Source organism: Hesperophylax consimilis, chromosome 4, assembly GCF_061612785.1.
Source record: "Hesperophylax consimilis isolate HC1 chromosome 4, BYU_Hcon_1.0, whole genome shotgun sequence".
NCBI classification, from domain to species: Eukaryota; Metazoa; Arthropoda; class Insecta; order Trichoptera; family Limnephilidae; genus Hesperophylax; species Hesperophylax consimilis.
This window is the reverse complement of record NC_142839.1, coordinates 44,065,053-44,082,568: the sequence shown is the minus strand read 5'-3', so window position 1 is coordinate 44,082,568 and position 17,516 is coordinate 44,065,053. Positions and strand designations below refer to the sequence as shown.

Below are 17,516 nucleotides of genomic sequence, written 5' to 3'. Positions count from 1 at the left end.
TTTTATGTTTCTAAATTTACTAGCACACATGACGATATGAGCTAACATAATAAATAAGAAATGCATTATTAGGCTGCTTATGTCATGGCTGTCAAAGGGAACACGAAACTTAGTTGGTAGCTCCGTAATTAAAATGACCCCCTCTCCTTTTTACGGCGGAGAGGGGGACGCATAACTTTTCAAATATCGCGTCGGGAGCGGTTACGTAAAATAAATTCGGTTAGCGAAGTTCAGAACCACACTTATAGCGCGTTATCTTTTTACGTGTGTCGGGTCTGTATGGGATTGTATGGCGAGCGCTATTGTGCTTTATATTATCTGTTGATGTGAGCTTTGCGTGTGGCAGCACCATTATAATGGTACAACTGAAAATTCGGCGCCCGGAGCGGACTGCTTCAATTGCACCCGGATAGGCCTTAGCTTACTTTATTTTATTAAAAAAATTGATCGTATTATTTTTGGGAGCCATAAATTATTATTATTATTTTAATTCTACCTAACCTATATGTAATGTGTTTGTGAATTCCATATTTATAAAAATCCACAAAGTTTTTCTATGGAGATGTCATAAATCTGTGGTTGCGCCATCGTTATTTCTTCTATGTAATTTCTTTTCGGCTTTCAACATGGTACGTAGTCGGTGTAAAATGAATAATCTAATAATTTTACAATAATCCGTACATTTTTTCAATATGTTTCGTGTAAAATATTCAGAAATAATACTAAGGCATCGTCATGTCTACATATTTCGACGACAAGTTGTCATTATTTCTCGATTTCACCTAAAAGGTTTTGTTTTTTAACGTGTTTACTTCACTTCTTTCAGGGTAAAGTCAAGTGTTCAGAACTCCGGACCAAGGACAAAAAGGACCTTACCAAACAGCTCGATGAGTTGAAGACAGAACTCACAAACCTTCGGGTTTCGAAGGTAACCGGAGGAGCAGCATCCAAGCTGTCAAAGATGTAAGTAATCCTAACCTATATTAACAAACAGTGTTTTTGGCCAATATTCATGTGAAAGTGATGATATTCATTTATGAAATACATGCATACATCAAATATTAGTTACATTAATGAAGAGTGTTTTTAAATATGGTAAAATCAATTTTATATGTTTGACATTTATGAAGTTGTAGATTTAGGTGACTTGAGCCTTAGTCTTACAGCCTTAGAGCCTTACAGTTACTTTGTGAATCTATGAGTGATCTTCCCCATTCATGATAATATCATTAATTGCCAAGAGGAATAGCTTTTTGCTCCTACTTGCTGCATACATATAAACCGAAACATTCTACAATATTCAGTACTATCAAAGGCAAACTGACAACTACCGTTTAATATGCATTACAAAAAGGTTCAACTTAATGACAATAATACTCAACTTTTGCATTTACGATTATGGAAAGTAGTACTGTTTTATATTATTTATGTAAATATTAAAGTGCACACAAAATCCTTTGTATTTGACATAGCGATGTGAGGTTTGTTTAGTAGGTAGTGTCAATATTAAAGGGGCCGTGTGTAGGGATACTTCGAAATTAGGTACAAAATTGTAAAAATAATTATTAATGAATTGTAAAAATAGCCAAAAATAATTATTAATGGATTGTAAAAATAGCCAAAAATACCTCTAATCAGAATCACTCAAATTATTTCAATGAAAAAACCTGGATGATATAAATACATTGCACATATTATTCCAATGAAATGACCTGACTAACTTTTTCAAATATTAAATTATATGCATTATAAAAAAGGGCTTTTATAATACACAATTTATATGAAGGAATAATTTTTTTATGTAAATGAATTATGTTTGTGGTATCCACCTATCGAACCTCACATCCATCCATCAGCTTCCACAATGTTATGTCAAATCTAAAGGATTTTACGTGTATGTTAATATTTACGAAAATAATATCAAGTAGCACTATTTTAAATAATCGTAAACGCAAATAGTTTATTATTTATCAAAATGTGTTGTGTTCTTCCTTTATGAGTTGAGTTGAATGTCATGTCAAGTGGAACAAGTCATGGAATGTTTTATTTTGTATTTCAGCCGAGTGGTGAGGAAAGCCATCGCGCGAGTGTTCATCGTAATGCACCAAAAGCAAAAGAAGAACCTTCGCAGCTTTTACAAAAACAAGAAGTACAAGCCCCTGGACCTGAGGCCCAAGAAGACACGAGCCATCAGGAGGGCTCTGTCCAAACGTGAATCCGGATTGAAGACCAGAAAAGAAATCCGTCACAATTACCAGACTAAGCCCCGAGTGTACGCTGTCAAAGCCTAAGCGATGACTTCTTTCAAATAAAATCTTTTAAACCCATTAAATCTTTTTTCTCAATTCCATTTACCGCTAATTGCTAATTTGCTATAATCACTCACCAAATTTAATGGAATTATTTGTGGAGGGAAACAAATCATCTGACAGTTGAAACCTTGACTTTTGTTAGCTATACATTATGTCATGGCGCCCTAGGTCCCCACTTATAGCAGAGTGTAGATTACATTTTTGGGCGTACACAAATAAGCCTGTCTGTAAGCAATTGACATAAACCAAATGCTGTAAGACCCTGCACAGAAAATTTCCACACTGAACTGTGCTGCAGACCGTTACCTTACTATAGCGAACATAATTTTCTGCGCTGGGTCTTGCACCATTCTGTTTACGTCGATTGCTTACTGACCTGTGGGATGACAGACTAACAGTATTATTTCGCACTGTAAGCACTTGTGTTTCTAGAATATTGCACATTCTTTCATTAAATATTTCTTAATTTCAGAAAGAGCACTTATATGGTATTTTATGTGAATATATTTTTTTTAAATAATGTAAACAAGTCTTTAATCATACTAGTTCATTTATTCATTGGATATAAATGTTTTACATGGTGAGATGGTTAAATTTGGATCCAAAAGTTCCAGGTTCGATTCCTGTTAAAATACTTATCTATATTTACATGGACCTTTTTGTGCTGGTTTCATGGCAGATGTTAACATTACAAGACATGTATATTGTTTTATGGGCGTCTTATAGTTATTGGGGAATGCTCAGAAGCCTTGCTAGGGATTTCTCCCCGAATTTATGGAGAATGGGAATTTTTGATCAATTCGAAAGAAATCTATGGAGATTGGTTTTCACATTTCTGGTAAGTTTTATGTGGCTTTGCTATGGGTGCTCTACTATTTTTAAACCTGTCCCCTTCTCGGGATATCACACTGTCTGCAATCTCCATAAAAATAAAAGTTTCAACACCTGGAGTAAAATGCTAGAAAAATTAATGAATTTATTCCATATTTCTCCTATAAATCTGGGTTGGTTAGAAAAAATTGCCACTAAAGCACATATATATTATTATGTGTTTTAAGTGAAACAATATATGCGACAGTTACGCAGATAAAGTTAATATAAAATAAAATTAACCAGCTGCTAACCCTACGCAAATCTCAAGTACTCCCAACAGTTAAATTTGGGAGTCACCTATGGGCTGGAGCCCCACAATACTTGATTCTGCGCCAAGGTGGGCTGGCGGCCCGTTGTTAACAGATCGATTGCCATCTTTAATGCACAGATGCAATGTGGTCATGCTGAGTCTGTTCTACAGGTATTTTAATCGAGCCTGCTATAAGGAGCTAGCAGCATTGATCACCGATGCAAGTACGTGAAACTCGACATACACCTGTTCACAGTTGATGTTGGCTTCATGAGAACGGGCTGCGTCTTTGACTCGTTTTGTATAAGACGGCTCATATGTGGAACAAGTTACCATCATCTGTTTTCCCTCCATCATATACTCGGGCCTCTTCACATAAAAAACAAGAATACTGTAATTGAAAAAACAGAGGGGAATCAGTTGCTTTCCAAAGATTTGTTTCGAAGAATTTAATGTTGTTTTCAATTTTTAGTCACAATTCTTAGAAGAATAATTTTTTTTAGCATGTTTGTTTTCATGCTTCCATGCTAATTATTATCACAATATATTAAAAAAATATAAATACACCGACGTTATTGTCAGTTTTAATGTTAAATACAGGCATCAAATGGCATGCTAAATAATCATAACATGAATAACTTGTTACAATAACCTATTACAACGGGAACACACTGAAATAACAACATCAGTTCATCATAGTAAAATCACCATCAACCATTCATTGGCATAATCGAAATACATATCAGTTTTATAAACATGCTTAATAGGAACAGAGATGTGCAAAATGGGTACCCAATACCATTTGAAATGCAAAATGGAAATGGGTCAAAACTTTTCCATTTCAAAATCAAAATGCAAAATACCTATTTTCAAAATGCATTGAAAATGCAAAATGGTTTCTCAGGTCAAACAATTAAAATAATTATAGAATTTTTAAACAATTTTGTCATTTAATAATGGACATCAATATAGAACAAACATATTAATACCATAGATCACTGTAGAAATGTATTATAAGTTTGTACAGCGCCCTTGAGGTGATTTTGCACAAAAACGGCGCTATACAAGTCATCCAATTATTATTATAACATGATGGTAAATCCAAAAACACCACGACTACAGATTATGAAACCACAAAAAATTTGCGCGGGACTAATGTTGCCAACGTAAAAACATAGAAACTGCTATCTAACATTTAATATTACAGCGTCATAGCCCCATGTTCAGTATTTGAATCAGTATTTTTTGTAATGGTATCACTCAATTGCCAGGGCTCCTACCAGGGAGCAACTTGACAAATGTAAATTATCTCTCACAGCGATGTTGAAGACCGACTGATATTTGGGGCTTATGAAAAAAAATGGAGATAGTAGGAAGAATGTTGCAAAAAAGCATTTAAAATGGAAAATGCATCGAGAAAAGCATTTAAAATGCAAAATGGAAAATACCCATTTTGCATTTCCATTTGAAATGGATTTATTTGAAATAAAGCACATCTCTGAATAGGAATACTACTAAATTTGCCAGATTGAGGAAACGACAGAAATCCTTGGTGCATTGCGAATCATCCTTCAGTTTTTAAAATATTTTGATTATGCCCATTAACAGGGTTATCCTCCGTGCTACTACGGCACTAACCATAACCGGTATAGGTATATAAAGCCAGTGAGCACCGAAATGATTTAAAAAGGAATAATGGAAGTGTGTAGAACCAAAGGACCACTGGGCGGGTATCACAAAGGAGACTAATGTCGCCCACCCCAACAACAGGCACCCTGGACAAGAACATATTCAAACCTGTAAATACGGCCATAACATAAAGCATCATAGACAAACATTCTGCTTAAACATTTCATTGAAATAATAATGGCGCAGTAAAAAATAATTATAGATTTGTACAATAATTAAAACTAATTTGGTGCAAAACAGTAGGCGAGGTATTCTCCTTGTCAACGCATGAAGATCTCAGTTATTTTACAACATGTGATTATTCACCTAGGTATTTTCTTAGGATTCTTAGTGAAAAGAAGATTTTGGCTCAAAAATGTTTTGTTAGGTTTACAATAATAATGTAGGTATTATTATTGTAACAATGAATGAATGTTGTGTAGATAATTTAATTATTTAGGTATATTGTGAAAAGATCAGACGATGATGAGTTTCCCCGAGCAGCACGGACACGGGTGAAAACTCTCCAAACCCCCGCAGTTCTCATCGGGCTCAATGAGATGACTTCCTTTTATTTCTGTAAGCAGCGACATGATCTTTTCCGCCGTCTGTGTTTTCGAGTCATTGTGGTTTCCATTGACCAAGTTGGAATTAGCGGGAACAAAGTCTGTAATGAGACCTCGCAGGCTTTCTAACTGCGCCTTAATATGTTCACGCTCCTTTGACAGAACATCAATCTGGCTGTTCCGTTCTATCTCCCTTTGTTTGAGAACGCCTCTCTGCTTCTGGTAGAGGGCGATGTATTCGCATATAGTTTCAGTTTCCCCCTGTAGTTGCAGAACTATGTGTTCCAACTTCTGTTTTTCATCCGATAGTTCGGCCACTTCCTGCATCAGCTTGGTAAACCTCTCTTGTAACTTGTTCATTGCCTCAGCCGTGGGCATATTGGCAGGGTTCTCATTGCTACATTGGTGAGTCGCTTCTTCCTTAGGCTCTGTATGGTGGTGATTGCAGTCGGAATGCGATTCTGGAATATCTTTGTTTAGTAAGCTCTTCTTCAACTTCTCATTCTCATCAGCCAACATCTGAACGGTACTTTGTGTGGTTTGCAGTTCAGATTGCAGTATCTCCGAGGACTGGCCTTGTGCCTCGTAATGGCTCAGCCTGTCTGCCACTTGCGCTTGTTTCAGTATTTCTTTCTGTAGATCGCTGGATGCTGCTTGAAGTCTAATCATTTCTTCATCCTTAGCATGAAGATGAGAGCGAGTCTCTTTGAGGGTTTCTTCAGTTTCAACTAATTTGAGTGTTAATGTTTTGGATAAATTTTTCTCCGCTTGGAGTAGCTCTGCGAGTTCCAATTTGCTGTTGGTCTGAAATCAAATGTAAATTAAGAATATTGCATAGTTAAAATGTTTAATTAGCGGAATTATAAGATTAATCGATAATAGAGCATTGTATACTCAAAAGAATTCATAATCTGCTCTTTCATAGATGGCGCTAATTTTATTATTTTAGGAAAGAACAATTTTACATACGCAATATGAATATGAATAAATAGTTTTACCCGTATACAAACTCAATTTTTTCAAGAAAGGCATTCAATCCAATATTGTATTTGTATGTCTTTATCGAAGAATTGAGTTTTTATACGGACAAAACTATTTGTTCGTATTACTACATATGTGTGAGCGCAAACAAACAATTCATCTTACTATTTTGAAGCATAACTTGTTTGCGAAGTGTTTTTTTTCCTAAAATAATAAAATTAGCATCATCTATGAACGAGCAGTTTATGAGTAATTCTCAGTTTATCCTTGAACTACAAAGCAATGCAATATTCTGTGTTTCTGGTTTAAAAGTTGATGGCTTAGAAATATGTTAGATGCTTTAATTAAATACTGCGAGCAGAACACATATTGGCCTTTGAAATAATCGAGCATTTCAAAAATCAGACATAGAAATTGCTTTAAACTTCAAAATCTCCTACTTACGAACCCCTTTTCGGCGATCGTTTTATTGTATCTCTAAATAGTATAAAACAAATTCGGTATCCGCCTCTGTCTGTTTGTGGGTTTAGTTCTTCTAAATTACACAACGGATTTTGGTAGGGTTTTCACTATCATTTAGAGAATTTATTTAGTGTATATATAAAATACATGCAGATTATACATATAGAAAAGAAGAGAAAAGTCGATGTTTTGTAATCAAGAAGGAAAAAATTATTTCAGGGCACAATATTCACAACCTCAAAACCTTACCCAAAACCATTCACAAGCCCGAGCACCTCCGGGTACACGTCAGCTAGTACATATTGTATAACATTTAAATATTTACTTTGAAAATCCATATAGGGGTCCCGGGGTAAAGGGCGCTAACTTCGGGGGGTGATTCTAGACGATTATAGAAGTAAAAAGATACACTTTACCCCCGGATACCCTGTATAAAGCATGAAATCAAAGTAAAAGTTTAATAATGACTCACCATCTGGTCAAATGCCTTTTCCAAATGTTGAAGATCAAGTTTCAATTTGGTGTTTTGCGCCGTAGCCTTCTGTGCAGCGAGTTTATCACTCTCCATGGCGGCGTTTAGCTTGGCCGAGTCGGGCTTCTCCGACTGCACCTGCTGGATGGTTTGAGAGAGTTCCTCCACTCGGCTGCGGCTCTGTGTTAGCTCCTCTTTCACACTGCGCAGGGAGTACTCCATGCTGAGGAGGTTGCTCTGGAATATTCAAATATCCACGTTGATAAAATAATAAGCGACTCAACCTGTTAACTACTATAAACTCCATCAGCAAGTACAAAAAACAAATGAATAACATACTTTTAACTGGTTATTCTCAGCCGTCACTATTGGGAGACTCTCTAAAGTGGGTGTGTCTAAAGTGGCCTTCCCTGCCTTCTCTTCCTCCTTGTGAAGTTGACTGCGGAGGGTTTGCATTTGCTTCTCCAGATTGCTCATTTGACGAACAACTTCTATTTCTCGGTAGGCCAGTTTCTCATTGGACGCCGCCAAGTCTGCATGCTTGATATTGGCAGCTTCAATTTGCTGGTTGAGTTGTCTGACGTACTCCTGGTATTGAATACTGGATTCCGACTTATCGCTTTCTAATTCAGATACCTGTTCTTGGAGGCTTTTCACCACTTCTTGTAGATTCAGATACTTTTCAGCCAGTTGTGGGTCGAGCAGTGGCCCTTGATTGCCTGGTGAGCTGTCTTGGAATCGTAGAGGATTGGAAATCAGTTGGTTAAGTTCCTCAACTTTTTTTGATAAGTTTTTGTTCTCTGAAATTTTCTCGTTTAAGATGGTTTTGTATTCTTCAACTTCTTCTTCTAAGTCTTTGACTTGATTTCTGAGCATTCCTTCGTTGGCCCGCGCAATGGCCCCAAGCTCGTGCGCATGGTGTGCGCGGTCCTCCGCCTCCTTCTTCTGCTTCTTCAGAGTTTTCACCTCCATCTCCAGGTGGGAAGCTCTTTGCCGAGATATGTTCAGGCGGCCTCCCAGATCTTCTGACCCGCTTTTACCTTCGGATAGTAATTTTTCATACTCATTAACTTTTTCTAACAATTCACTTTTCTCTGAAACTAAGAACTCTACAGTTTTAATGTGAAACTGAAGCTGCTGCTGTAGTTTGGAGATCTCCACACGAGTCTTTATGTCTTGAACGCCCTCGGCGCTTCCTTCGGAGGAGTTGTCATGTGTAACATGAGAGTTTTCCTCCTTTGGCCCACCCCCAACTTCAATATTGGTATTGACAGAGGACGATCCCGGTAATGATTGTGGTGGTTCCGAAACTTGGTTAGAAAACAAAACTCCTGCCAGCGGTACACCATTTTCAACTGTTGAATTTGTAGACTCACTTGGCCACATATTGTCTGTTGAGAGCCTATCGAAGAAATTAGAGGCTGCAACCTGACCTATATTGTCTAGGGTTCTAAATGGCATTTCCTGGCGCACGGGGTAAACACATGAACTGTTAAACATTTCAGGAAGGTCTGAATTGTTATCGTAATCAATTATATTACTTGGAAATTCTGTTTCTACAGCAATCTTCTGGTCGTCATTAGTTTTAGTGTCTAATTCAATGTGTGATGTGGTTTCGTTACTGGATACATCGGTTGCAAGGGAATTTTGATCAGGAGAAAATAAACTGGCCGGAATAGAATCAATTTTCTTTTTATTTTGAAATTCCTTCAACTGAAAAAATTAGAAGTTTGAAAAGAATACACAGTGTGCATAATAAAACCCTGAAGTCGTGTAAGTTTATTTAATGAAAAATGTTAAATTAGAGGTGACGTGTCAAATATAGTGCAAAAATAACATAGTAAATAAATAGGACTGGATATAATCTACAACAATGATAGAGTTACCATTTTCCGTCCTGCCGCCAATTTGGCGGCCGCACTGTCTGCCATAATAAATAAATACGTTCCGTTTTAGTTGTAGAACAAATTCATATTTATTTACCGACAATAATAATTGACAGCTGGATGTCTGTGCTGACAGCAGATAACCATAGTGCAGATTTTCAGATAACATAGCTTTGCGATGTTCATAGATGTATGGAGATGTTCATAAATGAAACTGAATTAGCGTATCAAAAATATATACCTATCAAAATTACCTGGTACCTATTCAAAATACCCATCAAATCATTCAATATACCTATTCAAAATACCCATCAAATCATTCAATATACCTATTCAAAATACCCATCAAAAATACCTATTAAAAATATCTACCAACAATACCTTGTAAAAGTACTTATTAAAAATATTTAGTCCCAGTATAAAATACTTGTGAGTATATTGGAAACAGGTATTTCGGAGATTTGTCATCAGTACAAAGTATCACATGAAAATACCTGGTACTTTTACTGGATACGATAAATACGCTTCACCTCTAGTCCTGACTAGTCGTACCAAGTCACGCCATGGACCCACGGAGAATAGTTTATTTATGCATGGACCCAAAAAACCCTCAAAAAAAGTACAACCACGTAGAAGACCCAAAAAGCCCAAGGGTGGTAGGAAGATGTATGAAAAATGTCAAAACCTACTTAAATTTTTTAATGACCTCTCCCATTCCTTGTCTCATCAAATACCCCAAAAAAATCATAAGATGTTATAACTGCAATAACAACACAAAAATAAAATAATAATAGCTCATTATGCACCACTTTGCATACAAGTCAGTTCAAAATACAAATCAGGGCTTTTTAGGTCCACAAGTCATACTCATGGACATAAAAACATGGACCTTGGACAAAACATTAGTGCGATTTTAGTACGCATGGCATTGAAGCAAATGGCCTGGTTTTTTAACATTAACTTTTGAACCAATTATGTAATGAACTATTACTATTTTATCTTGTGTTTTGAACGCAGTTATAATGGCTTATGTTTTTCGGGGTATTTGATGAGATAAGGAATGGAGAAGTCATTAAAAAATGTAAGTAAGTTTTGGCATTTTTCATACATCTTCCCTCCTCCGCCCAGGGCGTTTTAGGTCCATGTCACAATGAAACTTTAATACTTATTTTATTTACATGAATGTTAATTTTTTTAACCCTAGAAGCCTTATCTACGCCTGCGAGGCGTACACACAATCTTAAATTCTATTTTTCTTTCTAACGGTTGAAGTTAGCGCCTCGTGCTCTTTAACCAACCCAGTGGCTGACGGGAGCTCTCCGATAGTACCTGTATCACTAAGGTAAGTCCAGCCATTTTTGAGTTTTTGATGTATAGTACGCCTGCGAGACGTATGTTTAGGCTTTGTGTAACTTTTAACTAAGATTATGTGTTTTTACTTTCGTTAATTTTTGGTCCATTTTATGTTTATTTTGGCATTGTTTCAGATACCAACATGTCATGGTCTAATGTATTAAAGAGTAACGATATTTTGAAATTCTTAGACCAAGAAGATAGTCTTTCTCTGAGAGAATCAGCTCCTGAAGACGAGGACAACCAGTTTGGAGGACATTCAAAGCGAAGGTGAGAATAACTATGTAACTAAGTAGCTATCTCTTTATAAGAATCTGTTCCCACTGAAGAAGCCGACTCAAAATTTCAAAAGCTGACCTAGTATCTGATTCTTCTCATGCTTTGCAATCTGCCAACTTAGGGCGAATTTATCGTGTTCCTGGAAATACTCTTCGCGGTAAGAATGGACGCGGGATGTTTGGTCAACAAATAAGGGTCAACCATCTCACAGAACTTCAGTTATGAATAAAGTCCGTACCTTTCGAGGACCAGCTCAAATTATAAATTAAATCTAGTGGGCACTATTCGATCAAATAAGCGGGAAATGCACGAAAAATTGAAGATCTCAAGATCTCGACCTGTTGGCAGTTCTACGTTTTGTTTTGAAGGCCCTCTGACACTTCTATTGTACAAGCCAAAACCTGCAAATAATGTTTACCTTTTATTTTGTTATGATGAGTGTGCAATAAACAATAATTCAAGTAGCAAACCAGACATGATTCATTTCTAGAACCAAACAAAAGGAGGAATAGATTCATTTGATCAAATGTGCGCCTCAATGTCGTGCAGCCGCAAAACTAATACATGGTCAATGGCTGTTTTCTATGGCATCTTAAACATGGTTTTTGTTAATTCTGCTGTAATTTTTGGCCACAACATGATCAAATAAACTCTCAAACAAAAGAGAATTCATTAAACAACTCAGTACAGATTCGGTCAAGCTTTGGATTCAGACTTGAAGCTCCGACTTAAAAATATAAGCCAAATTTTCGCAAAACCTACTGATTCAGGTAATAAACTTCCGGCAGGAGAACCAGAGCCCGAAAAACGTAAATACTGCGCTTTTTGCTGCTAAAAAAAAGAGAATGTTGAAATTAGTGTGCTGCAAGTGCAAAAAGTCAGTATTTTCTGAGCACAAAGTTGATGTCTGTGTAGATTGCTCTAAAATTATAGCTAGTAATTAAAAGCATGATTACTTTTAATGTTTGCTCTAAGAATAAGAAATTAATCTTAAAAAAATATATGATTATTTAAAAAAAACATATGTTCAAGTTGATTTTTAGGAAGATGATTTTTTTGTTTGAAAATAAGCATAATGTTTTGACTAGTTGTAATAAATACCTGTGAAAGTAGTTTTCATTGATAAAACTGTGTTTTATTATTAGTTTACATACCAACCTTAACTTTCCGTCGAAAAATAGGGCACAAGTAGGTATATTTTGGCCTACTGGCTGTCATTAACATATGTACGCCTCTGAGACGTATGTTAAGGCTTTATGTACCTATAAAATAGATTAGGCTTCTAGGGTTAAAGAAATAAACGAGATGTTCTGACATGGACCGAATAAGCCATTGTAGGTTCATGTGTTCTTATCTTGAACTCGGTTCATTCAAGATTCAAAAACAAACAAAAACTAACCGAAAGAATGGCAATATTTTCGTCTCACTTTGAATGTTTTCCTCTGCTTACCTCTGTTTTGTTTGGGCTACTATTTTTCAATCCACTCTCTTTCTGCCAGGAAGAAATAATTGAGGGAAAACACATTTTTCAAAAATAATAACAATGAGCCACACCGTAGCAGTGAAAACCTTAAAGTCATCAAAATGCATTTGGGAAGGTTATACATTTTTTAAAATAACTAGTTCCAATATTTTATTTATTGCAAGGATGTAGCTTTATAGGTATGAGCATAAATAATAATATTCACTGTTGTAAAGGTTAGCACACACATAGTGGAGATTTCATTAAAAGGGGGATATACACAGACATAGGAATTAATAGACGAGAAGATAATGGCGAGGGGTAAAATCAACTGTTGAAGAACGAAGGGGGTAAGGCTGACTGTGATTTGTCAATAAATCAATCTGACAGTAAATAGGCATCTCGCATTATAATATCACCATTTAGTTCTTAAAAGTAAAATCTGCTTTTGAATGAATAGACATTTTTACATGGGAGCGCAAATTACTCGCCACGTTATGAACTAATTTGCAAAGTCCAAATTCGGCAAAGTAAATTTCTTCTGTTTGCAGAGTCGTAGTTAGTTTCAGAGTATTTAGTTAAGACACTTTTACAAATGTTTCATAATTTACTTACCCCAGTAAACAACGATGAGCACACTTGAGAATCGCTACATTGTGATGTGATAGTATATGTTTCTAAAACTGATCCATATAATACGGTGTGAATAAGCTTAAAATAAAGTAAAATAATGCATACTTATGGAATGTAATACGACAATTGGGTTTATTCTCTTTTTCACATCTATTTTTACAAGTTTTCATATCACAAGTCAATATTTTGCCGTGTTATTTCGTAAAATGAACCGATGATGCCTCGACCATAGTTCGCACAAGAATGATGACGTCACGTTTTCAAATTTCACTTGAGGCCATACGCGAGCCCAGCCGGCTCCAATGGAACCGGTATGGGGAGTGGGGATAATACGCTTTTAATCACTTAGGGCAGGTCTACTAATATTCATATGTCTATGGGGATATATGTTTTTTACTTTGCGATGGCTGAAGAGGTCAAAAGATCTCCCTCGATGTGTAGTCTGTGTCAATGCCGTACTTCGGCCTAGGCCCGAGAGGCACCGGCCTACGGTTCTAACCTTGGTTTGGGGTACCGGCCAGGGTCTGATTTGAGGCCTTGATAAGAAATAATGTGTAGTCTCTGTCAATGCCGTACTTCGGCCTAGGCCCGAGAGGCACCGGCCTACGGTTCTAACCTTGGTTTGGGGTACCGGCCAGGGTCTGATTTGAGGCCTTGATAAGAAATAATGTGTAGTCTCTGTCAATGCCGTACTTCGGCCTAGGCCCGAGAGGCACCGGCCTACGGTTCTAACCTTGGTTTGGGGTACCGGCCAGGGTCTGATTTGAGGCCTTGATAAGAAATAATTTCTATTTAAGGCGAAATTCATGTTTAGCGATGCTATGAAAATGGTACACATTGAGGACACAGGACAGGAAAATAATACATCAAATGAAGGACCCAATGTCTAAGCGGGCCCAGGCTAGGTGCCAGGAGGACACATAACTTCGAAAAAGAAAATCCAGATTTTTATGTGGAAAATGTTGCTTGTGCAATGATGGATGACTCAGCAGTGGTTTGAAAAGAAAAGTTTGTGAATGCAACAATTCATATTATTATAAGAAATAATTAGTCGCTTGAAATATCCATACAAATTGAAAATATCCCCGAGTAAAAATAAATGCCGCCGATGGGAATTGAACCCGCACCTTCTGATGTTTGGTCAAGTGCTCTGAGACCACTGAGCTACGTCGGCTTATTTCTAACCCGCCAAATAATTCAATATGTACTAGTACTTCAATCAACAATTACTGCTTATTATATTTTTTCACCTGTAAACAACCAACTATTTTTGTAGGAAAGACTTTGTTAGTGCTAAATTTCCCACTAGATGGCGTCGAGACATATTATATTTACATTTGTTGGTGAAATATTTTAACTTGTCAAATATTATTATTTTTATAGTGATAAACTATGTTTATAAGACAAATGTAAATTATCTCTCACAGCATTTAAAATGCAAAATGGAAAATACCCATTTTGCATTTCCATTTGAAATGGATTTATTTGAAATAAAGCACATCTCTGGTTAGATATGTTTTTATTTATATATTTTTATTTTTATTTCTATGTTTTTACGTTGGCAACATTTGTCCCGCGCAAATTTTTTGTGGTTTCATAATCTGTAGTCGTGGTGTTTTTGGATTTACCATCATGTAATATGTTTGTTCTTCATTGATGTCCATTATTAAATCACAAAATTGTTTAAAAATCTATAATTATTTTAATTGTTTGAACTGAGAAACTATTTTGCATTTTCAATGCATTTTGAAAATGGGTATTTTGCATTTTGCATTTGAAATGCTTTTCTAAAAACCATTTTGCATTTTGTATTTTCAAATGGAAAAGTTTTGACCCATTTCCATTTTGCATTTCAAATGGTTTTGGGTACCCATTTTGCACATCTCTGCACACCACATACCTATCCCAATTGGGGATACCGTGGAAAAACTTTCGCCTGCAGCGCTTTTCCGTGTCTTTGTGAGTGTTGTTACTAATTTTCCAGTCCCTTCACACTCCACTTCACTTACTCCAGTTGGGGGTGTCATAGTTCCACAGTCTGTTTGACCTTTCCAAATGTAAAATTATATTTTAAAGCTTTTAAAAGGGGCCCCCAAACTTAGTATGCCCATGGGCCCCCTCATGGCTTGCAACGGTCTTGTTCATAACACCAAGTAATGCCGGGTACACATCAGCTTATCAGTAAATATTTCTAGTTTATTCTGATTGCTTCCTTGTTGCTTCTCTGTAAGCTTAAGAATAAATAAGGAAATCATGAACATTTTCGAAATGATTGTTTATTAATTAATTGTAAGATATGTGCAAATAGTTGATGTAAGTTGGGAAAGGGTCGGTGTAGGGTGTGTAGAGTGGGTGAGACTTGCTTGAACATTGAGTGCACAGAGACAATAATTGCAATAATAACATGAGAAAAGTACTAGGCGAAATATTATTATTAAAAAAAGCATTACATTTGACAGAACTAAAGAGTTTATAAAGTTCTGAATTTGTATTAAAATAAATACATTATTACCAATGCAGCACCAAGCAAAAAGACACAATTGTTGGCTCATCATTTGATGAGCCAACAGTTAACTCTTTGCACGCGGCCTTATCAACTGTTGTTACGGCAAAAAGTCCATACTCACACGCGGCTGTATCAACAGTTGATATGGAAACTTTGACGGCCGATATTCCAGCGCTCTTTCGTCATAAATATATTTCTCGCTCACTTGGACATTCGTAGAACTATCACGACGCTGACATCTACAAGAATTTCTCAAAAATAAAATTGTATTTCATAAAAAAAGATCGATAATCAAGTGCGCCTCTTCGCGCCTTTGAGTGCCATAGTTTACATTTTTGTCAACAGATGGCATTAGTACTAGTATGTCATTCACAACTTTTCATAACTAAAAATGATAAGTGATCATGGTGTCCCACTTGTGTCTATCAACGCAGTGGCCTAAGTTCACACACGCCGAGTAAATGGCGGGACCACATTCAAAAGATACGGTACGTCTTTGTATGAAATTTTATGTTTTTGTTTTTATAAACATTTAAGAGTGTTGACACACGAGGGCTTAGCTCACAGCACCCTTAAGATAATTGTTCACAATAGCGGCGCTACGCAAGTTATCCAAAGATTATTAGCTACAGACAGTTGTTGACAGTTAAAAAAACGGTAACAAATAATCAAACATAATCCAACCTATCACCTGTTCTAAATGATAAATGTAAGCATTGAGTAAAATGAGTAATTAATGTTGATGTGGTAACTGAGAGTCGACTTGCTTAATAATATTGGGATGAATTGTATAGCGCCGTTTTTGTGAAAAAAAAAACCTTCCATTAGATTTGATTAACAGCCTCCTTGCTAACTTGTATTATATCTTGTACCAGCCTCCTTGCTTACTTGTATTAGATTTAATTAAAATAGATATATCTCCAAGTTTTATTAAAGTTCCAAGTAGCTATTTCCACATAATAAATCACTAGCTTTCGCACCAAACTTAGCACGTATTTTACCACCATTTACTACCTTCAACATAAATATGATCAACAACAATGTTTTATGTAAATATTTGTAGGTGTGCTTTGGAAACTCCACCCACGGCATTACAAAAGAACTAATTACTGGTTCCCCAACATTGACTATCGACATTGAGCTTTGAGACTTGTCTTGTTACTTGTGACTTATTGGACTCGTGGATTCAAATATTAAAATGCTTGTTCTTTTACTGTTAAATTAGTAAGGACGGGTTGTTTCGGAGAATTTGAACAATTCATCAAATTTCAACGTTCATTTTCGGGTTCTGTGAAAGTCCTTGAAAATGAATGTTGAAATTTGATGAATTGTTCAAATTCTTTTTTTTTTTTTTTTAAATAACAGAAATACTTGCAGAACTTAATAATTATTATAACATTATTAAATTTGATTTATTTTAAATTTATTTAAAAAAATTAAATGGAGTTCTACGAATTAAACACCAAAACAATAAATAAATGTTCAAATTCTCCGAAACAACCCGACCTAAGTAATTAAAGTTTCCTAAAATGCCAACAATATCTGTTTGATTGTACTATGTATACCTAGAACGCTTGTGACAGCACTAAGTCATTTTTCATTATTTAACCTTTAAAATAAAGAGCTCCGTCGACCTAAATAATGCCTCTGTAGTGTGCCGAGGGTAAACATCCCACAAACAGAAAGTATTGTTTTCAGAATACCAATTGGATAAGCCATATACAAATTTTTCTTATCATATTTTGGCGCTTGAGAAGTTAAAAAATTGTACATCAACTTGTTTTCAGTGGAAATATCAAAGTATCATAGCTAC

General features: G+C 35.9%; 2 protein-coding genes across 2 annotated transcripts; one reads left to right on the top strand and one right to left on the bottom strand.

Moving 5' to 3' along the window:
- Positions 1-535: 535 nt before the first annotated feature.
- RpL35 (Ribosomal protein L35) lies at positions 536-2,332 on the top strand. Its single transcript, XM_089631002.1, has 3 exons — positions 536-629; positions 827-963; positions 2,060-2,332. Exons 1-3 carry the CDS (start codon positions 627-629, stop codon positions 2,289-2,291), a joined length of 372 nt encoding a protein of 123 aa, XP_089487128.1. The 5' UTR covers positions 536-626; the 3' UTR covers positions 2,292-2,332.
- A 122-nt stretch (positions 2,333-2,454) lies between these two features.
- Positions 2,455-9,618, bottom strand: LOC149424776 (golgin subfamily A member 2-like). The gene is made up of 4 exons (XM_089631000.1): positions 9,471-9,618; positions 7,924-9,297; positions 7,585-7,821; positions 2,455-6,473 (listed from the first exon to the last, which is right to left on the bottom strand). The coding sequence occupies exons 1-4, from the start codon at positions 9,513-9,515 to the stop codon at positions 5,580-5,582; spliced, it is 2,550 nt and encodes an 849-aa protein (XP_089487126.1). The 5' UTR covers positions 9,516-9,618; the 3' UTR covers positions 2,455-5,579.
- Positions 9,619-17,516: the final 7,898 nt, after the last annotated feature.